Genomic DNA, 21865 nt, shown 5'->3' with positions numbered 1-21865 from the left:
CGCATAATGTACACTTCAACTTTATAAATATTGGGCCTTAAATGTAAGTAAAACAAATATGTAATATAATGCATTTGGCCCATCATAATGTATTTGTAAAATAAATGAAGATATAAAAGCAAATAGGAAATAAATATTAAAAAGATGGTTCCCAGTGTTCTCAGTGAGGGGCCCACTCAGTGGTCATGTCCATGGACAATTTTAGATTTTAATTTATTATAGGCTAATCTTCTTATTTTGATCAGAAGACCTAATTACTGAATGTCAGTCTCTCCAGGTTTTATCCAGACAATTTGTGACACAGATTTACTACACTATGGCACAATAGGAAGGAGTCCACTGTACGGTTCTCTAACTTTTAATTTTCGAGGACCCCCATAATTCTGACTCTACAAAAATGGATCCATTTGCATGGTTCCATTACAACAAATGGAATCAAATTGACCCCGAGTTACAGACCTGTAAAAGTCATTCAAGGCTCTTCAAAATCGATAAATACTAATGTCTAAATTTGGGTGTGCATCCCCTAAATTTTGGGCTATAGGTATAGGTCCAATCATTTAATTGTATGTCAATGACAAAAATAGAACTTTAACAAAAATGTCCACCACAGCCAGCATGGCGAACGATGACCCCTCATGCAGTTGCATGATCAGTAACGTTTACGATTTAGTACACAAAAATACGTCGTGCAGGCTGATCGTGTTTTCAGGTCACTCACATTACTCGCTGCCATCGATCTGAACTTAAACTCGAAAATATTAATGTTTCAGACTCAGCTTGGCTGAATCCAGGCTGTGCACTGCTGTCCACGCTGTTTGTTTACTTTCTCACTATTGTTGGATCAGTGCACTACATCTACGGTACACGTCGAGGGACAAAACCTGTTCTGACACTAAAGCGCACGTGGAGACATGCGCACATGGTCAAATCAAAATATGATTGAGCTGCAATTTAATATGCACTATCTCTCTAGAATAAATACAAATCTATTCTATGGCTAATTCAATATTGTGACGCTACGGCTACTGACAGGGTCACCCCGAAGTTGCCCGAACTACCGATGCACAATCTCTGAGTTGCTTAGCAACGGTATCCCTTGGAGTTGGAGCCTGTTGTCAAACAAACCACTCCACCACTTTAGCTAGAATGTTTAAAGTATAACTTGCTAGCTAGCCTTGCTGCCTGACATTTGAGTGGGTCTTATATCAGGAAATATCTATTAATTCGTCTATTTTGAGTCATCAGGATGGAGAGCACAGAGGTTATGTACAACCTTTTTCCAAAAGAAGAAGCTAGAACGGAGAAACCTCCAAGGTAGGCATGCTAGCTAACATGCTGAACTGAACACTGTGTTTGTTGATGTTTTTAGTAGCCTAAGAGCTAAAACTCCACAGCTAGTCATTTAATTTAATTGAGTTTATCAAACCTTTGGCCAGTAACTTTTGTAGTTCCAAACTTCCACAGTATAGTCAACTTATATTAACACTTTACACACATTCATATTTTTTTATGCACACATTAATATATTTTACTTCATGCTGCAACTGGATGTTTAGGTAAACACATATAGTTTCAAAATAAAGGCTTGTGTCGCGTGCAGGACTAAATCCTTATTCATCAATTAAATCGTATTTATCTTAGAATAAAACAACATGCAATGTCGTCATTAGTACAATGTAACATTTTATTTTACTTTTTAGAATTGTATGCAGGTGACAGAACTTGCTCATGATGTTGCCATGCCCAAAATAACTTTGATTTTCTCTGACCTCTTGTCTCTATAGGTATATGTCAAAGTTCAGGACCTCAGTTGTACAGGAGAAGAAGTCCCACCTGGATGCGATGAGGACAATGGGGCCGGCCAAAGTGGAAGTGCCATCCCCAGAGAAATACCTGATGAAACACTCCAAGGAGCTCCCTGAAAGTGAGTACAGAGAGATCAAGGTTATATTATAGTGTTGCATTCTTCATTAGTTTGTTCAATTTCAGTTTTTAACCCATTAAAACCAGGAAATCATCTGTGTCTTTTTAGCTATATACTTCTATCTATCTATCTATCCTTAAAACAAAAACACTGTTTTTAGATAATGAAGACACACCACCATCCTTAAAACACTGTTTTTAGATACAGAAAACACACCAATATCCTTAAAACACTGTTTCAGTTATTTATTCTAATTGTTGTAAAGCCTATAACCTAAAAAGCCCTTTAGTTAACAAAAACTCTGACATCCTGTATATATTCATATTTCATTTAGATGTTCCAAAGTATTCCAGAGTGACTGATGGCACCCTAAGGAAGCCTGACGTTCCCAAGAAGACAGATAACCCAGTCATGGGCATTCATACAAACAAGGATTTTGTGAAGACAAACGTTCTTGAGAATACAACAGCAGTGGCGAGGAAGCCGCCGCCTATCTATGCAGACACAAAGAGGGGAGACAAACAGCTCCTCGAGAAATCGGGACTTGTCCCTAAATACATCAAGAAAAAGGTATGGCTGTATCTGGGGCTCTGAATTTAAAAAAAAGATTATGATAGCAACTGTAGATTAATCCGTAAAGAAATAGATTTAATCTACATAATAGTGAGATTAACCACTGCAGCAGCAGATCAATTAAAGCTCAAAACGTGTCGCTTTGGATAATTTTGTGTGACACTGTATGATCAAAAAGGGGTATTCATTTACAAAAAAAACTGATAAATAAAAAAATTAAATAAAAAAGGGGAAAAAGGTTAAAAAGAAAACAAAGTTAAAACAAAAGCTAAAACATGACATAAGAGGTGTCTGCCTGACAGCAACGACACTTTACACCGGATTTGTATATAGGAGTTTTTAGAATGTGCCTCCGGTCTATTAAGTAGGCTAATAATAGTGAGATGAACCTTTCTTAGGGCCTTATACAATACTATCTCCCTTGCCAGTGCAGTGAATGTGTTTTGTCTCATATTGCTTCTATGTAGGACTATGGAGAGACCCCCGAGTACCTGCAGCAGCGCAAGGAAGAGACCAGGCGAGCTCAGGAGCAGTATGACGACTATGTTAAACAACGGATGAAGCAGGGGGCCATGAAACAATTGTCTGACCAGGAGCGACAGACCCTCCTCCAGGTACACTCAGCCCAAACACTGCACAAACAATATCAATGCATCCATATCATTTCTGTCACAGTAAGTTGACAGGAAATGGGGAGAGAGAGATGGGGGGGGGGGGGGGGTGACACGCAGCAAAGGTCGTCGGGATCGGGAGTTGAACCTGTGACACGCTATCAGGCTAGGATTAGCAGCAAGCATTTTGAGCTTGTGAGGTACCAGCTCTGATGCCAGTATTTTAGGCAGTATCGGCAGCTTTTCCAATACTAGTAATCGGTATCAGAACAACTCTAATTGTCACTGATGATGTTACTATTCTTAATTGATTTATTTTGCTGCCCAGGGCCTGAAGAAGAACTGGGAAGAACTGCACCATCAGTACCAGGGCCTGTCGGTTGTCATAGATACCACGCCGAAAAAGTACCGCAAGGAGCGCCTGGAGTCTGCAATGAAGCAACTGGAGACCGATATTAATCTCATCGAGAGATACAAGACCATCTACATAGCCAACAACTAAAGACATGTTAACACTCCTGTCATCTTGAAACATTCTTCATTGGATTCTAAATACTGCAGGCATAACTGCCTGTCTCGTATCACATTGGATACAATAAATACTATATATTTCCTAGATGTATCTGTGATGAGTTTACCATATTGTTACTGTCGGGGCAGAAACCTCTTATCTCCAAATGTTTTTTTTAATTCATGTCCTGCTTGATACAGTGTCACACGAAAGCATCAAAAGTAGCAGATCTTCGAGCTCTTTTGAGCTGGCAGATCTGCTACTTTTGCTATTTTGAAAAGTAAACGTTTGGGACATATAAGATTTCCACCCGACAGAGACCATAATGTCTGTTCATAACTTACCATCAGTGCATTGGGCAGGCACTATACCTCTTCATTTTCAGTTATATGCTTTAAAAAACGAATTCCTATGACTGACATAATGACATTGCCACACGCCAACAAAAATAAAATCACATGCAACCAATTATCCACAATTCAACGGGTGAACTGTGCCTCGCGTTATCCTTCCATTCTACAGAAATCTAAGGAGGATAACAACCATTCCTTTCACCTAAATGACTTAAGCGTGATTACGACTGCCCATGTGGCCCACAATGTCTTGGACTTCACTCTGCTGACCGTGGCACTGTTTGCTGGAAAAGGAGTAAGTGTATAAACTATGACTATATGACGTTGAAAATATTTTACGTTTCCAATCCATGTTTGTGAGCTCTTAAAGGTCTGTATATTGCCTATTTGGGTTGGTTGGTTAAGACATAATCCAGTTCTGGGTGTGAAGTAAGAAAATAGAAATTCATGCATTCTGATACTTTAGTTTGACTTAAATGCTTTTAAAGACACTAATAAGTTACCACTACTTTCTGTTGGCTGTTGCTATGGTACAGTTGGTACACTAGATTGTTGTTGTTTGGAGGGGGTTACTTGATCCTATTGGTGTGTTGTGAGGAGCTAAAAGCTATGATCTTTGTCGAAGAAAGTATATCACCATTACATCCCATGTAATAAGTTCAATAAGTTTTCTCACAGTTTGGTTTACTAATATCATAGTCAAAACTAGAGGGCGCTGTTTGGAGTGACTACTCCGATGTGGAATTCTACAAAATATTGTTATTTCTTATGTTGGTCTATCTTATGTTGAAGAAGTACTGACATGTTTTATTCAATTAAAAGTATCAATACCACAATGTAAAAACACTGTTACAAAAGTACAAGTTCTGAATTCGCAATGTACTTGATTAAAAGTACAAAAGTATTTGGCATCAAAATATACTTAAAGCACAAAGAAGTAAAAGCATCCATTATGCAGTGTCCGATTTCATAAGTTTCAAAATGTATACAATTTTTTTTTAAATAACAGATCTACCAGCTCACAAAAAGTGTAAAAGGTACAATATTTGCATCTAAGATGTAGTGGTGGAGTAGAACTAAAACTATTGAGAATTGGAAATACTCCAGTAAAGTAAAAAGTACCTGAAAACACATTACTTGAGTACATACTAGTTACAGTACTTTACACCACTATTGTAAGTGTTGATGATGAGCAATTCACGTGAGAGTAAAAGATGTGTCAACCAACCTGTTTTTTTTTTTCTTTCTATTTCTTTCTTCTTCCATGTCATGTGATGTGATGATGATGTCAAATCACCTTCCATTTTGAAAGAAGAATCTATTCTTATTAAGTCCATCCTGTGCAATAATTAACGTCTATCCTGGCTGGCTCGACTTCTCACTCAGATCAGAACATTCTGAGTTGCTAAACCACTGGGATGGAAAACCATGGCATTAAACGAGGAATTGTGGTATGTTGAATTATATTTATGCCTAGTATGTCGACATATCGTCTCTGTCGTGTGGAAACCAAAAACAGGTACTTTTCAGGATTCAAATTCAAAAGTAGCAGATCTGTGGATCTATACTACTTTTGATTTTGTGTGATGCTAATGTACAGTATGATAAAGTATAGGGCGTTAATTTGCACACAAAAAACAAACAAACAAACACAAAAAGTAAATATGGAGATAGGACCGACAGTGACAATATATATGTTTTTGTTCTTTTGCCTTCGCAGTTTAATGTTGCAATCCATATTGCATGCAACAGCACATAAGCACCTGTACAACAATACATGCATAACTCCACCATGCTGTCTGTCCCAGATCAAAGATGACTGGCCAGGTTACAGTATGGACCTGTTCACCTACCCACAACACTACCATGAAGACATTGAGAGTGTCTACATTCCACATGGGGTTATCATGGACAGGTTGGTATGCACCAGCAGAGATCTTTTGCCTATTGGTGTTAGGAAAGCAGCAACTATTATTTGCTTATGCTGATAGAGTGAACTGTTAGTCTCATGATGTCAATTGACTAACATTTTCATCTCAATTACCCCCAAATTGATAACTACTGTACTGTATTTGGCCACTGATCCCCATTTGAAAAGACCTTCACCAGGGACCACCTGGAACCCCCTTTAGTGCCCCTGTAGTTATAGTACTACTACTATTTCGGTATTATCCCATTGTTTCCTTCCTTTGACACTCCCCGCACGCACGCACGCACGCACTATTAGGTGTTTTTTATTCCTATTCTGATTGTAATTGACGTTGTTTTCCCTTTAGAATCGAGCGCCTGGCCCACCACATCATGGACGACATTGAGGACCAGAACCTGGTGGCACTGTGTGTGCTAAAGGGAGGCTACAAGTTCTGCTCTGACCTGGTGGAGTTCATCACAGCGTTTGGACGAAACTCCAACAAGTACCTGGAGACCAGGGTGGAGTTTATCCGTCTGAAGAGCTATCTGGTATTTGAACTGGAGTGAGCAGTGCAGTACCATACGTATATTTCAAGGGTATCATGGCTATTGTATATACTAGTATATCTGTGATGTCGGGGCAGAAACGTGTCCAATGTCCAAAATATTTTACTTTTCAGGAAATGAAAATAATGATGTGTTTAAAACAACACAATACTACCTCATCAAAGTTATGGTAACTTTATGTCAGATACTTGAATGTCCATGACATCATTTACCCATATCTCAATTGGAGTTAGGTGTTTTTTTTGACCATCTATGTGGAGATAGTTGTTTGTCCATCGATTAGAAAAAAAAGGGGAAAAAACTGACAGGCTTCTTTCCCCCGAGCCGCCGATGACATCATACTAGACTAGAGTGTTAATAAGCCTGGCTGCTTCCCTCTCCTTCGAGCAATATGCTTGTGGTTCAAATGAGATTTCGATGCTAAATTCTACCAGACGGGGAGCGGAGTTCGATCAGCTGGGCCACTCATCCTCTTGTTTTTATGTACTGTATTGTTTTTTAAATTGTTTCTTCTTTTATGAGATGTCATAATTCTGATGCTGTATTGTTGACAGTTTCATGTAATGTGGAATGCTTATTCTGTCTAGAGTGTTACTAGAGTGAGATTACATATTCTCTAATAGAGTAGTTTATTAAACCCAGATGTGTGGTGTTCCTACACTTCTCTTATTATATACATTATAATACGTCTACAATGTAGACGTATTATAATGTATATAATAAGAGAACTCTGTCTGATACATGTAGACTCTACATGTATCAGACAGAGTATAAAGCTGCTTGGTATAGCAGCTGAAATAAACAGTACGGCATTGTACAAGTATAGACATAAAAGGCGATAGAGCTGTGCTGGTTCCTCGTCAACCAGGAAACAAGTTGCCTCAAAAGCTCCTCCTACCCAAGCTGTAGGCTATACTGTAGATCATAACTAATAGTGTTTATAAGCCTCTCTGTCTTCCGTTTTCTCTGCATAGTTCATGTGGCTCAATGAGATCAGTACTACAGTTCACCCTCCAGTGAACTGAGTTCAAATCTCAAAGGGCACAAAATACCCCTCTTGTTTTTGGGGGAGGTCTTGGCATATTTTTATATTATGATTATGGAAAGAGATTCAAAGAGATTGAAGAAAAAAGGGTTCATGAAACATTTCCACGTTTGTGTGAAAAGACACCACTTATAGTATAGGTATAGTTGCACAGAACCACACAGTAATTTAGTAACTAGGTATTAATAGAGCTTTGTCAATTTCTTGTCTGAGAGTTGAGTTCAACATGACTCATCCCCCTGAGTTGCAGATTACATCATACCTAGAGTGTTTATAAACCCATCTGCCTTCCTCTCCTTTCAGCATTAGCGTGTGGCTCAATGAGATTTCAATACTCAGTTCTACCTGGGGAGCGGAGTTTGAGTCTTTGCTAGCCGCATTCCCCTCTTATTCTTTTTTTGTTATGATCTTCTTTTCTGTGAGCTACACAGTATCTTTTATTTAAAAATCTGATGCCAGAGGTTTGAAATATTTCACGTGACAAATCTATCCTGTCCTTTTCAGGATGTGGTGGAAACTAAACTAACCTAAACTAAATAAGTGTCTTTGTACTTGAGATGTGGCTGGGAACATTATACAAGATGAAAGTGTCAGTGAATTTTACAAAGAATTTTACGCATTTATTTTTTAAAGACATAACAAGAGGGTAATGAAGTAACCCAATGAGATTTGATCCCACGTCAACTCAAAGTTGAGTTGAGTGCAGTGTCTTCATCTCACTGAGCCAGATCAGTGTGCAGCAAAGACCAGTAGACCACACATCTGGGTTAATATACTACTGTGAATCTTCTCTGACTCTGCTGTGTCTCTGCCTCTCCCAGAATGACCAGTCGACAGAGGACCTACACATCATAGGGAGCCGAGATCTGTCCTTCCTCCGTGGGAAGGTAAGGTGTGTGTAGGCCTACACACAATAGTGTACACAATATCAATAGTGATAATAACATTCAGTACATTCCAGTCACTTCATCTAAACACAGCTTCTGCAGGGCATGGAAATGGGCAAATCCTAAATCTGTCAAATAAGGTGGCTGGGCCAGTTATGCACAAATCTCAGGTCTAGGGTCAAAGTTAGGATTATGACCAGTTTAGTTTTAAGTTAATCATGCATAACATGTTTGCGCTATATTAATATTGCAATAGTTACAGCAGTTAACACATGTGTATTTCTTTTTTTTTATGCTCTTATGAAGAATGTTCTGATTGTTGAGGTAAGCATTTACTTTCTGCACATTGAACATTGTTTTCTTGTGGACATTTCACCCTGTAATAAAACTCGTCATTAAAACAAGCTGTGTACCACACTCTTCTTTACAGAACAATCCTCTTCTCGTTTTTTAAACTTGCTCTTCTCCACCCAAAGGCTATAATTGACACAGGAAAGACCATGAAGACCCTCCTAAAGCATGTAGAGACCTTTCAGCCTAAGATGGTCAAGGCCGCGGGGTGAGTCCCTTTGTTTTTGGAAAACAGTGTTCCCTATAAGACAACATGCCCATTATGCTGAACCCCCCATTGATAAGCATCTTTGCTTATCCCCTTGAAATTAATGAATGGATTTATTTTCACGTTTATAGTCACATTTTGTGACGCATCCTTCATCGGATTAAATGTAATAATATTCTCCAATGTTCTACAAAGTAATAAATAGTGTCATCTGCTATGTTTCTTAGATTACACTATACTTAATGCTCATACAAAATGCTCAGTTTTTGTCCGTCATCAAACATAAACAAAAAGTTAAGTAACAAAATAGATAAAAACAATACTATCGATACTCCTGATTTATACTTTGTCATATGACCATATGAAAATAGCTGATCTACAAGCTCACAATGCGTCACTTCGCAACGTATGACGTGCGCTTGTAGATCTGCTATTGTCAAAATGCGTTAAGTGAATGTTGGAACACTGTGATCTGTGTTGCAGCCTGCTAGTGAAGAGGGTTCCTAACATGGCTGAAGGTCTGACAGATTGTAAGTGCCTCTTATGCTGTGATGTCACCCATGGCCATGACTAGCTGTGTCCTACTTTTGATAATTATTCTCCTGACAAAGAATGTCCTTTTTTCCTTTTCTTTTTCAACAGTAATACTAAATATATCTGTCGTTTCTGTAACCTCATGTGTCCAAAACGGTTACTTTTCAGGATTCAAAGTCAAAAGTATCAAAAGTAGCTAATTGATTACATTTTGGATGCAAAACACATGGCTTTGCACTGTGACCTTGTGGATCTGCTACTTTTGATGCTTTTGTGTGACGCTGTAATATGATCAAGTATAGAGCATTAATTTATGAAAAAAACACAAAAGGTTAGAATAATTATGGAGATAGAGGTTTCTGCCCGACAACAGCAAAATATTTCTGTTTGCACATCTGTGCATGTGCTTCTGTGGTGGGCGCGCAGATATGTCCATAGGCCTATCAGTGATTTTCAACCCATATCAAGGTCCATTATTTATTCAGCATTTAAGCCACAGACCACCATTTGATGAGATTTAGCATCTCAGACCCAAAACCTTTTAACAATATATTTATTGCATTTTTCTTTTTTTGAAAAACAAACAAAAAACAAAACAATAACATACAGTACATACATATATAAGTACAGTATAATAAAATAAGGGCACTTAGAATGGTAACAAGACCAAACAGCTGCAGAGAATACAATTAGACATTTTCAGTTTCCAAAACTTTGAATATTTAGTTGTCGTTGAATTTTGTTCACATTCCATGCTGTATATTAATGTGGTATCATTACCAGAAAGTTAACAGGCAAATGTTGATCAAAATAACAATTCTTCTACGTTCTCTAATTGTGTAGACTTCTTGTAAATTAAGTAATGCAGATGTATAACAATAATTGAACTCTTGAAAGTGTAAAATGTTACGCTCTCAACAGTTAAAGATCTATAAGGGTTAATTTAGTTACCAACTCTCCATCATTTAGCTGGGAACCACCTGTAATCCCTTCAAGGACAACTGGTCCTCGGACCACTGGTTGAGAACCACTAGCCTATATACAGTACACTGGACAGCCACAAGTGGCGTCCAAATATGAACATCCACAAATCACCATTGTTAGGCAACCATTACTGTTGTGCCCACTGCCCAGCCCATAAGAGGAGGGGAAGCTTGACCTTACTCAGCTACGGCTGGCTGCCCCCCTCGTGGATAGGCCTATGAAACCGTGAACAGTCATTTGCAGGATGTTCTTGTGATATCCTATTACTATTACATCAGTCTCAGTTCATGTACCTGTGTTTGGTCTTTGACAGATGTTGGATTTGAAATCCCCAACCGCTTTGTGGTTGGCTATGCCTTGGACTACAACGAGTATTTCCGTGACCTGAATGTAAGTCCAGAGTCTATTACTGCTGCTGCTGCTACACAAAGTCACCTTTAAATAATGATATGGCAGGGTTGAGAAGCATTGGGCTGGAAAGTTCACCACAATCAGACACATTTTTCTTCCTGAAACTTCAACTCACCTATACTGAATGTCCTCTGATCAGAATAATTAACAGTACTTAACATCTGCACTTGATTTTAAATGAATTAATGAAAAGGATGCATCAAATTAAATTATTATCAAACATGAATGTTAGATCATGTCAAACATTCAACATATGCCCCAATCTCTCCATTGTGCTGAATGTTGAAATACCTCTGGCTGGCTTCTTAAAATGTATATATCTACAAACAATTAATAATTGACCCTTCGTTTCCTTCCTGTCTCTGGCCTCTCTCCCCTGCCCTGTCCAATCTATCCCTCAATCCTTTCTATTCCTTTCACTCCCTCCCTCCTTCCTTCCACATGTCCTCTGCTTTCTATGTCCCTCCCTCCCCTCTCCTCCCCTCCTTTTAGCATATCTGTGTCATCAGCGAGACTGGAAAGATGAAGTACAAGATTTGACAAATAACTTTGAAGGACTTTTTTTTCGTTTTTTTTTTTTTTTACAATATTGAACCAAGCGTATGGTTTGCCAAATAAAAAGACTGTCTATGTGTGAGCTCAATATTTGTGTGATGTTAATTGAAATTGTTAACTATTATTGTACGCTATTATTTAACATCAAAGGGATATTATAATAACCTAAACATTTTACAGCAGTGTCTATTAATTTCAAAGTAACTGTACTTTGCATTACGTGGACTTCTTCAAGTGTAGGCCTATAGGCCATTGCAGTAGCCTAGTCTCTACCCTAGAGAAGGTGCTTGGAATGATTGCAAAATGGATAGCCAAATAAAAAATACATTTGGAGGAAAATTATAAAATTATATAAAACTAAAACAACCAAATGTTCTGAAAACACTATAGCATATCTATTCTACATAATTTCAATTGATGGTTCAAAGTCAAGTGAGTCTCTTTTTAATTAAAACAATATATTTTGCCAACTCCCCCCCCCCTGCGGTGCCTATATAGTCTACTTTATTGCAGGTGTGTACAATAGGCCTAGGCTACACAATACATGTAATCAATTTCATCCTTAGTAATAATAAAGTTTTCTTAAATTCTTAAATTCAATCCAGCACCAAAATAAAATAATCCATACATTAAAACCAAAAAGTGACGACAATAAAAAAGGGGGAAATAAAGAAGTTGTAGGAAAAGGAAGAAATGTAGGGGAGAGCCGCCTTGGATGTAACATTTTGCACGTTTCATTTTTTTACTCGGAGATCCGTTTAGCTACACATGTAATATTTTCAGGCAACGGACCTACACATGTCAGCTACCATAAACCACTTCAAGTTATTTTTTTGATAAAACAGGTCGGGAGTTATTAAACCGAACGTGGACGCTGTTTCAGTGTTACATTTGCTGCGCATATCGGATTAATTGTAACAGCATGGAGTATAAATGTAACAACGCTAAAAAACACCATTAAACATATCGTTTTCATCTTAAAGCAATTATATTTCATTGAAGCAACTCCTTAGCATTGTTTTCATACCATGGATGTGATAAGAAAATGTATCAAACATATTGGGAAATATTAAATAGTATCGGGTGTGCAGTTTGGGCTTTTTTTTCAGTTCAATGGGGAAATACATTGATTAAACAAACGTTTGATTGATTGAGTTGTACAATGTTATACAACCCTAAACTAATTTTAGAATACACTACACAATACAATACAATTTTAGAACATATAATATTGGCCAATATGTCAAATATGTAAATATTACTTATAATGGCATTGAATGGAAGCGGACCATTTGTAACACATGTTACAATTGACCCTCCCTCCGAAGTTTTCTTTGCCGTTGCTTACAGACCAGAATGAACGTGAATTCCGTCTAAACACGATGCAAACTAATGAAGAACATAAGCATGAAGACATCCATGTGGATTTTTATTCACCAACACCAAAGAAAAAACTTGTAGCACACAAATACTCCAGGTGTAAAATTATACGCATTTTGAAAAAAGTCAGTTTTTCGCCAATAGCTCCCCGCAGGATGAAGGTAAACACTTCAAACTTCCTGGGCACGTAGAGTACGTTGCTGTACACATACTGACGCGATGGCGTCATGGTGGCGTTGACCAATCAAGAGATAACGTCCATGTTACAACCGTGACGCGTTACATCCAAGGCGGCTCTCCCCTACTATATATTGCCAACTTGTTTGAGCAGTTGCAGTACAAAGAAGGGATAATAATGTTGTATCTGAAAGAGCCAACCACTAAAGTCTACTTCGGATTCGGAACTATGTTGTACTGCCTGGTACCCGGACGGACAGGGGGTGCACCCATAATGGGTGCATCCGACGGACATTTTAGTTAGTAGGCACATGCCGGAAAAGGAAGCATCATTGGCGCGAATAAACAACAACAGAGAGACTTGCGTAGCTAAAAATGTGATTATGAATTAACAAGTATTCTATATTCCAGTTTATTTGCGTCCTCGAATAGCAGGCATATGTTTACGATAATCTGCGCCGCGTGTCTTAATGTCTCTCTGTGTTTTAAACACCGTGGCAGCGCGAGGCTCTCATCTGTGCAGCGAGCCTTTTAAATGTTACATTGATATTGTTTAGCAGCAGATAGCTGTCAAACAACCAGACACTATCTGTTTGTTTGTTTATTTATTTTGTATCTTATAACTAATGACAAAGTATGTTCTAGTGGTCTAGCAGCATTACTATTTTTCTATTTGAGTGATTGGGCGTCATTCGTTGAAAACTGGCCGTACATTTCTGTATTTGAAGGTAAGTGACATGAACACATTAGGTGGGCACGTATAGCCCCTCTCGGAAACCTCCGTAAAGCTTTTCTGAAATTTGGATGTCGGTCTAAAAAATGTCAGAAACTTAAGTAGCATTGGGTTCTGCTTGTAGGGCTAGTGGGCACGGTGACGGGGCATGGATGGGCTCAAGGCACCTCCAATGTAAAGTTGTCTTTTTTGGCCAAAATGTTAAAGTAAATATTTGCAAAACCAAAATGGTGTTATGTAATGTATTCGTGATGTGAACATGCAAGGTACAACATCATTATCAGACTTAAATGTATCCTTCAACTTCATGTTTATGCCCCAAAATAACCGGATAGGCCTATAGGCTACATGTTTTGTCACATTTTGTAGCAAATATTGGACCATTGTCAAACGTTCTAATCACGATTTTTTACTTACTTAAAAAAAACATTTTCTACTTTCCTTTTAATCTGTAAAGTTAATTGAATATGTGTAATAACTGCTGTATAGGCCTATGAGTACTAGAGGTGTAAGCTTACAACCTGCTGTGACCGAAACGTTGTCTAATAAATGTGTTCATATTGCAAGTGCAGACGGTGTGCGGGTCTTTGTGCACTGTGAATTTTTCGGAATACTTTGAGCCCTGCCACGCACCTGTCTCAGAGCCTAGTATCAGGTGTGCATAAGACTTGCTTATTAACATTTTGGACAAAATAGTCAATTTTACATAGAGTGCCCAGATGTCCAAGTGCCCACCTATCCTGTTACAGCAGTACTGGCTGCCAAAGTCACACAATCAAAAACCACGAAACGTAAATATTGTTTTCTTATTGACATTTTAATAATGGCTGACAAATCTCTGAAAGGCAATCCATATTCAATCAATCGAGGAACCTTTGGATTGTTTCAATACAATTACTCTTGAATACTACCTCTGAAGTTGCAATACAGAAAAGTCCATGTAACTCGAGAACCATTTGCCCCACCGACTTGACACACACGTACCACACCACCACAGGCAGTGCAGTGCCCGGCCTTGAGTCTGGGATACACAGTTGTCCAGAAATACCACAAAAGGCTCTGGTCAGGCTCTGCCAGTGGACCTAATGAGTCCCCTCACCTGTAATACAATCAGATCGTACCTTTCTGTTTTTGATGTGAACTGTCAAGGGTTGGTGTTGCAACTCTAGATTCAACATATTAACGTGTGTTATTCTGCCATATACAGTTACAGTACAAACCAGACTCAACATGTCTAAGAAAGATGTCAAAGGTGGTTACTACTTTGTGAAGTTTGTTGGGCAGAAGACGGAGTCTGCCATCAAGGCTTATGAGGTAAGACTCTGCTTTGTCAACACAGGCTATATTAGTATTTCTATTTAGTGAACAGCAGAGACTATAACGTGCTCTTTGTTGTACCGTTTTGTTTTGAGAACAGGCCGTCCTGGAGCTGCAGTCTGAGGAGTACGTGAAGATCATTGATGAGGATGCTGCTTTACAGCTGAACCAGAAGGACTCGTCTCTGTTCGTCTTCAGCGACTTCACCACGCCGGCCTTTCAGAACTGCTTGAAGGTCTGGCAAAGCAGGACTCTTGTCTCACTCGTGTCTAAAGTCGGATACTGCCCGATATATTTTGTGCCATAGCGTGTGGTCATTCATTGCTGTCGGTTTGTCCCGTCTCTCTTTCTTTGTGCAGCATGGCTACAGAATAGTAAGCCCACTGGTGGTTCTATACTGCCTGCAGCAAAACATAAGTGTTCCCAAAGCAGAGAAGCCGGTCTATAACATGGCGATGGCTGACCTCGTCATATCCTGTACCAGCCTGGACAAGATAGTACGGGTTAGTTCAGCAATGCTGTTTGCTTCTATTTGAGTTGGTATAATCGCTCCTCACTTACAAGAGTTTAAAGCTGTATTATGAATTAGTTAATTAAACGTATTTTTGTCCGATCTGTATGGTAGAGCATGTTGTTATCCCCTTTAAACCTGGAACGCCTATAGGTTGTGTTATACCTTTAATGAAGGTCGGGAACAGCTGTGTGCAGTATATAGCAACTTGAATATTTTAAATTCAGCACTTGCGCAGGAGACCTGAGTTAAAGTCCGGGGTAGAAGGGGTAGAATTTGGTTTTGTGCCTGCTGCCTGGTAGCTGGATTTTGTTCTAGTACAAGTATCATCTCAAGGTTTGGTCAGAATCAGAAGACTTTATTGCCATGACATGTAAACATGTTAGGACTTTGGTTTGGTGGGACAGCAGAGTGCAGTTACAACAACATTAGGACAAGGGCAAAACAGGACAAGACCGTGCAAAGAATAGTGAATTATACCTACGTTTGGAGAGAGGCAATACAATGTATTATATGTCAGGAGAATATCGTCAAAACAATGAAGAAAACACCTTTTTGTTTTCGTCCATGTATGTGTGCATTCACAGGCAGAAGTGACGGACCTGGTGAAGCTAATGGGTGGCAGGGTCTATCTGGACCTTAACGTGTGTGTCACTCACCTGATAGCCGGGGAGGTCGGCAGCAAGAAGTACCTGGTAGCTGCCAGCTACGGCAAACCTATCCTGCTGCCCACATGGGTCAGAACGTGCTGGGAGAAATCACAAGACAGGTATTCATTTACGTTTATGTGAAATGTGAAATTATGTTTTAGGAACCCAGAATTATAACTGATTTCCGCGTTGGATATAATGTAATATTACATTTATATTGGGATTCTGACAACTGCTTGTGCTTCTAAATTGGAAAGGTCATTTTAAAATGAGGTATTGAGCGTGTGCTCTTTGAAATTGATTGAAAAATTACATTGTTAATTAAAATGATGAAGCATGCAAGCTGCCTTAAAAGTAAAACCCATTTTGGGCGGGAACCCCTTTTGGTGTTTTAAGCATTATGTTATACTCTAGCTATTGAAAAATATCAGATCTACAAGCTCATAGCGTGCCACCGAGTGGCGCGCTACGAGCTTGTAGGTCTGCTATTTCTTATCGTGAAAATATTTTTTTCAGAAAACTGGAGCATTTAGGTCAGGCCTAAATGGGTTAACTCTAAATAAACGTGAAAGGTATACTGTATTCTCTCCCACCTCTGTCCCTCAGTCTTTTCAGGTACAAAGACCTGCCCATGGAGGACTACCTGTGTCCGGTGCTGCACGGCTGCATCATCTGTGTGACGGGCCTCAACTCTCTGGACCGCAAAGAGGTGGAGCGGCTCTGTGAGCTCCACGGAGCCAACTACAGCGGGCAGCTCAAGATGAACGAGTGCACTCACCTCATCGTCAGTGAACCCAAAGGCCAGTCGTGTTTGATTGAATAATGTATTATCGGCAGAGGTGTAAAGTAACTAAGTACTGTACTATTTGTACTTTACTTGAGTATTTAGTATTTACAATTGCCAGTACTTTTACTCCACTACATCTCGGATCCAAATATTGTACTTTTACGCCACAAACTTCAGTTACACAGTTCAGTCCAGTTGCAAAATAAATATAGTTGCTATTTTTGAAAAACGTGGAAACGATTATCTAAAATAATTGCAATTATCTCAAATAAAGCGATTAGGCGTTTATGTAATAATTATGACAGGCCTATACTCATACAACTGTACATCTTGTTTTGTCACTGTATCTTGACTTGTGTACATTATGCTGTTCACAGGTCAGAAGTACGAGTGCGCCCGCAAGTGGAACGTGCACTGTGTGTCTATATACTGGCTGTTTGACAGTATAGAGAAGGGTTCCTGTCAGGACGAGATCCGCTACAAAGTGGACCGCACGGCGGCCAATAAGGACAGCCGGCCGCAGACCTCCACCCCCACTGGCGGCAGCAGGAAGGACGGTGAGCCAAGCGTCCACCACCACGGGTCAATTCTTTTATATCCAATCAGGACAGCATACAGATTAAACGAGTGAAATTGGAAGTGACGACACAAAGAAATGAGCAGACAAATTTGCAACTGAAACTCTATAAAAAATAAGCTGATAAATTGGATAGATTGTTTGAAAACTTTATTCCAGACACAGTGGGTCCATTATACGAAACAAGACGCACAATAAAAAAACACAAATCAAATCAAAGGTATTTATATAGCACATTTAAAAACAACTCTCATTGTACCAAAGTGCTTCACAAATGCAATACAATACAATTCAGTGCAGAAGACGTCAATAATAAAACAACAGGCATATAGGACAGAGTAATCTAAAAGGAAAGGTGCAAGATCATGTCGGTGATGCAAAGGCTTGTGAATATAAAAATGTTTTAAGTTGTGATTTAAAAGACTCAACGGAGGGTGCAGACCTAACCGTGAGGGGAATGCTGTTCCACAGAGTGGGGGCTGTGACAGCAAAGGCGCGGAAGCCCCTGAGCCTCTTTTTTGTGTGCGAAATTCTAGTAGAATACAATGCATTAATCTTTTAACAAAACACCTTTTTGTTTTTACCAACACATCACTTACCCTACCTTTTTAAGCTGTAATTATGACGCCGTTTTTCAAAATCGGTTCGACATCAACATTGTTTCATCCCACCACTGTGGGATAAAGTCACACACTCAACCTGTATTCTGTATTATTTCCGTTTGGAATGTGTCAGTCCGTCCGCAACTGAATTGTAATTTTGAGAGTTCTTTTTTCTTTACTCCCAAACAGCTCCGTCACTCTTGGGCCTGAGCAACATCTCGGTCAACACCAGCATGCCGGTGAATGACACGGCCGTCACCACCAACAGCACCACCGTGGACACACCAGACCCCATTGATGGCCTGGATATGTCCGCCTGCCCTGCCGATGACGTGCTAGATGGCTGTAAGGTAAAACGAGAGACATTTATTCACTACTGCACCGACGGGATAACCTGACTCCGCCAGATGGGCCGGTATCTATTCACTAGTTCACAATACAGCCCCATCTGGTGCCGCTCAGGGACTCGCGATGAACCGGGCCGGACCAATCCGCGGCAGTTACGGGCGGGATCTTCCAATCACCTGCCAAGTAGCTTGAAAAAAATGGACGGCCTTCTTCAGCGATTGGGCTACAGTGATCCCAGATGGAAGTTGGTTGTGAAGCTAATGTGAAGCAAGCGTCTTCCATCTCAGGTTCCAGAGTCAGGTTACCGACATGAAGAAACTGATCCAACTTATAGCACCTAAAAGTTTGGGAACCCTTGGTTCAGGTCGCATTAGTGTTGATTTTGGTATACAAGTATGATGAAAAATGTTCGATACCTTTTTTCACAGACAAACTAAATAAAAACTAGCGATGACGATGACTAAATTGTAATTTATATATTGACAATTTTGTCAACAAATATAAACTAGGCTAAAACGTTAGGGAGGGACTAGTAGTCACTAGTGGTGACTAGTTCTGAAAATATCAGATCCACAAGCTCACAACTGCGACACATCTTAACTTTCTGTACAGCTCTATCTGTGTGGCCTGTCGGTGAAGAAGCTGGAGAAGCTCCGACGCCTGGTGAACATGGCCGGCGGTCTTCGCTTCAACCAGCCCAGTGAGGAGCTCACTCATGTGGTCATGGGAGAGCCTGACGCCGACCTCAAGAACTTCTTGTGCAAAGCCACTCATAGGTTTGAAACTAATGCTGAGGCAAATCACACTACAACTGTTTGAAAACTGTAGTTACTTTGCCGATTTTGTTTAAATAGTCACATAAATGTAGAGTTCCGAGAGAACAATGTCGTGCCTAGGATACCAGAACATAAACGGCGTCTATGCATGATTGTTCTCTCCCAGACCCCATGTGGTGACAGTCCAGTGGCTCATAGACTGCTTCTCCAGAGGCTGCCTGCTAGCGGAGGACGACTACCTCCACCCCGACTGTCTGCCTCCTGCCTCGGCGGCCTTAGCCACCGCTCCCGCTCCCAAAGCCCCCGCCTCCTTCATGGCCCCTCCCCCCTACTACGACAGCCCCAGCACTCCCAGACACAAGAAGACGGAAGAGGATATGCTGTCTCAGTACATGGACGATGACCGTACAGTAGGTAAGCAGCCATCCACCCCCCCCCCTCCCCTCTCCCCACATTGTATTCGGAGTCGCTGAAGGAATGCGTTATTGTCGTTGTTTTGACGACTTCAAGAAGATCATGTCATCAGGAAGGAGGACCATAAAATCTGTCGATAAAGTAAAGACAGATAATTATCAAAGTGAAAACTGAAGCTGGTGAATCGGTTTCACAATTAAAATGATACATACCGGTACTAATATTAGAGATGGGAAATTCACAATTCTGTGGTTTATTTGTAAAATTCATCATTTGATCCATTACCTTGGATACTTTTAAAAATACATAATTTTATTATTTTTAATGTCAGATTTTATAAAAGACACCTTGAGAGGGAGGGAGATCTGCACGCTGTCACTTGCTGGTTCAAGAGCTTTTTATTTAATGTCAAATCAGGCATCTGCCTGAGGAAGGTCGAAAGACATTAAATAAAAAGCTCTTGAACCAGCAAGTGACAGTGTGCGGGTCTCCCCTCTCTACATGTCTGCTGCTTTGTCGCCGACGCACCTGTTGTCATAATAGTAAGTCGAGTGTGCGGAGGTTGTCTTCAATTCTATTTCCATTCCACGTGACGTTAGTACTTTTCTCCTCCAGTGGAACAGCCCCTACCAGTGGATAGGTCCCGCAGCACATTAGACCCCCAGCCTGAGCCCTCCTCCTCCTGGGCTGCAGACCAAACCGGAGGGCCAGAGTCCGACTCCACCATGCAGGAGGCCAGCCAGGCGGGCCTGGGCCTGTTCGCCGGGAAACGCTTCCTCCTGGTGGGCTTCGGGCCTGAGGCCGAGGCCCTACTGGCCCTGCTGGTGACGGAGAACGGCGGCAAGCTGCTGGCGGGACGCACGCGCGCCGTGGCCGACTACGCCGTCGTCCCGCTAATGGGCTGCGATGTGGACGCTACCGTGGACGAGGTCGTCACCGACACGTGGCTGGTGAGATTCAAGGGTGTGTCAAATCACAGAATAGCCGTTCGATACCGATGGAATGGGATGTTAATCGTTATTCTTATTGTGATGAAAGATTGTTCTATTGCATGTAAGAGTCGGTATTGTCATTTTGTTAAAGGAGTAGTACCCTGCCCTAAAACATGATCATCAGGTATTATGATTAGATTAGGAGGAAGATTTATTTTTAAAAAAGTGATTATGTTATGTTTTTATGTGGCCACCCCCACCAGTTCATTAATTAAGTGTACCTGATATTCACCTTAGCGCCACCCACCTGAACTTATGCCACGGCCACAGCTGTTGTATGATAATAAGGGGAGGGGCTGATTTAGTCACTAAAGCGGTGTATATTCGATTGGGACTTTTGACTCAAAGGCTTTATCAGCTTTCAGAAACAAAACAAAAATACACAGGGAAGAGATTTGTCTTGCATATTATAACCACACCTGGGGGGATTAGACTACCGTAATGTTAACTCCATAGACACATACAAAACAGAAAAAGTACAAAACTATGGCACCCCCATCTTTAAACCTAAAATGAACGGCGGTCTAATGGTTAGTATATTGAGCCACCCATGCTTCATGATGTGAAGCTAACATACGGTACCATGTTGTACAATCATTGACCAAGGTGTTCCCCGGTTCATGACATGTTCTCTCTTCCAGGCCATCTGTGTGGAGAGGGAGTGTGTTCTGCAGCTGTCCTCAAACCCTCTGTTCACCCCTGTGGCTGTGATGGAGGGCCGCTCTCCTCTCACAGGCTGTGTCCTCTCCGTGAGCCAGTTCACCGGAGCGGAGAGAGAGTCCCTGATGGAGCTGGTCAAGTACCTCGGAGCCAGGTATGCGTCTCGTCTCGGTGTGATTGATTGTGGCCCATAGAACCGTTTAGCGTGCAGACTAAATGCTATGAAGACGTTTATATACGTGTGCTCATTGTACAGCATAGAGGTATTTGTTCAAATGTCCCTGGAATAATGGACAAATGGTCTCTGTCTGTGAAACTTCATATGTCGTAAACATGAAGAAAATTGAAGTCACCAGATGAGTCCGAGATGGTTCATGTGGAATTGGAAGTTGAATTGGCTTGTATACTATATCAAAGGACTATTAAATATTTAAAATGCTGAAAATGTATGATCTTAATTTTTTAGTCGCTGGCACAAGGTAGGTGCAACTGGCTTGACATTTGGAGTAACAC

At 40.4% G+C, this 21865-nt stretch overlaps 3 protein-coding genes across 3 annotated transcripts in view; all 3 read left to right on the top strand.

Moving 5' to 3' along the window:
- Nucleotides 1–1187: 1187 nt before the first annotated feature.
- Nucleotides 1188–3613, top strand: enkur (enkurin, TRPC channel interacting protein; the record flags this gene model as incomplete). Its single annotated transcript, XM_080793725.1, has 5 exons — nt 1188–1317; nt 1788–1927; nt 2262–2497; nt 2968–3114; nt 3440–3613. Exons 1-5 carry the CDS (start codon nt 1250–1252, stop codon nt 3611–3613), a joined length of 765 nt encoding a protein of 254 aa, XP_080649851.1. The 5' UTR covers nt 1188–1249.
- Nucleotides 3614–5300: 1687 nt separating this feature from the next.
- LOC308336256 (hypoxanthine-guanine phosphoribosyltransferase-like) lies at nt 5301–11494 on the top strand. Its single transcript, XM_080793566.1, has 9 exons — nt 5301–5426; nt 5784–5890; nt 6252–6435; nt 8320–8385; nt 8692–8709; nt 8862–8944; nt 9428–9474; nt 10776–10852; nt 11366–11494. Exons 1-9 carry the CDS (start codon nt 5394–5396, stop codon nt 11411–11413), a joined length of 663 nt encoding a protein of 220 aa, XP_080649692.1. The 5' UTR covers nt 5301–5393; the 3' UTR covers nt 11414–11494.
- Nucleotides 11495–13331: 1837 nt separating this feature from the next.
- topbp1 (DNA topoisomerase II binding protein 1) overlaps nt 13332–21865 on the top strand; it is a 29455-nt gene continuing 20921 nt past the window's right edge. Inside the window, exons 1-12 of the mRNA XM_080793540.1 lie at nt 13332–13713; nt 14926–15032; nt 15136–15270; nt 15395–15538; nt 16134–16315; nt 16803–16996; nt 17361–17540; nt 18352–18512; nt 19123–19286; nt 19453–19700; nt 20316–20650; nt 21334–21506. Coding sequence (XP_080649666.1) covers nt 14949–15032; nt 15136–15270; nt 15395–15538; nt 16134–16315; nt 16803–16996; nt 17361–17540; nt 18352–18512; nt 19123–19286; nt 19453–19700; nt 20316–20650; nt 21334–21506 — 2000 coding nt within the window. The 5' untranslated portion in view covers nt 13332–13713; nt 14926–14948. The remainder of the gene's footprint in view (nt 13714–14925; nt 15033–15135; nt 15271–15394; nt 15539–16133; nt 16316–16802; nt 16997–17360; nt 17541–18351; nt 18513–19122; nt 19287–19452; nt 19701–20315; nt 20651–21333; nt 21507–21865) is intronic.

This window comes from Protomyctophum bolini (assembly GCF_963924005.1).
Source record: "Protomyctophum bolini genome assembly, chromosome: 21".
NCBI classification, from domain to species: domain Eukaryota; kingdom Metazoa; phylum Chordata; class Actinopteri; order Myctophiformes; family Myctophidae; genus Protomyctophum; species Protomyctophum bolini.
The sequence above is the reverse complement of the archived record's forward strand: the minus strand, read 5'-3'. Positions and strand labels throughout refer to the sequence as shown.

Excerpts from the sequence above, each read along its gene's own strand:
- LOC308336256 (XM_080793566.1), top strand. The coding sequence starts at position 5,394 with ATGGAAAACCATGGCATTAAACGAGGAATTGTG. Across the intron at positions 8,945-9,427 it reads AAGATGGTCAAGGCCGCGGG|CCTGCTAGTGAAGAGGGTTC; the intron begins GTGAGTCCCTTT and ends TCTGTGTTGCAG. Across the intron at positions 10,853-11,365 it reads AGTATTTCCGTGACCTGAAT|CATATCTGTGTCATCAGCGA; the intron begins GTAAGTCCAGAG and ends CCCTCCTTTTAG.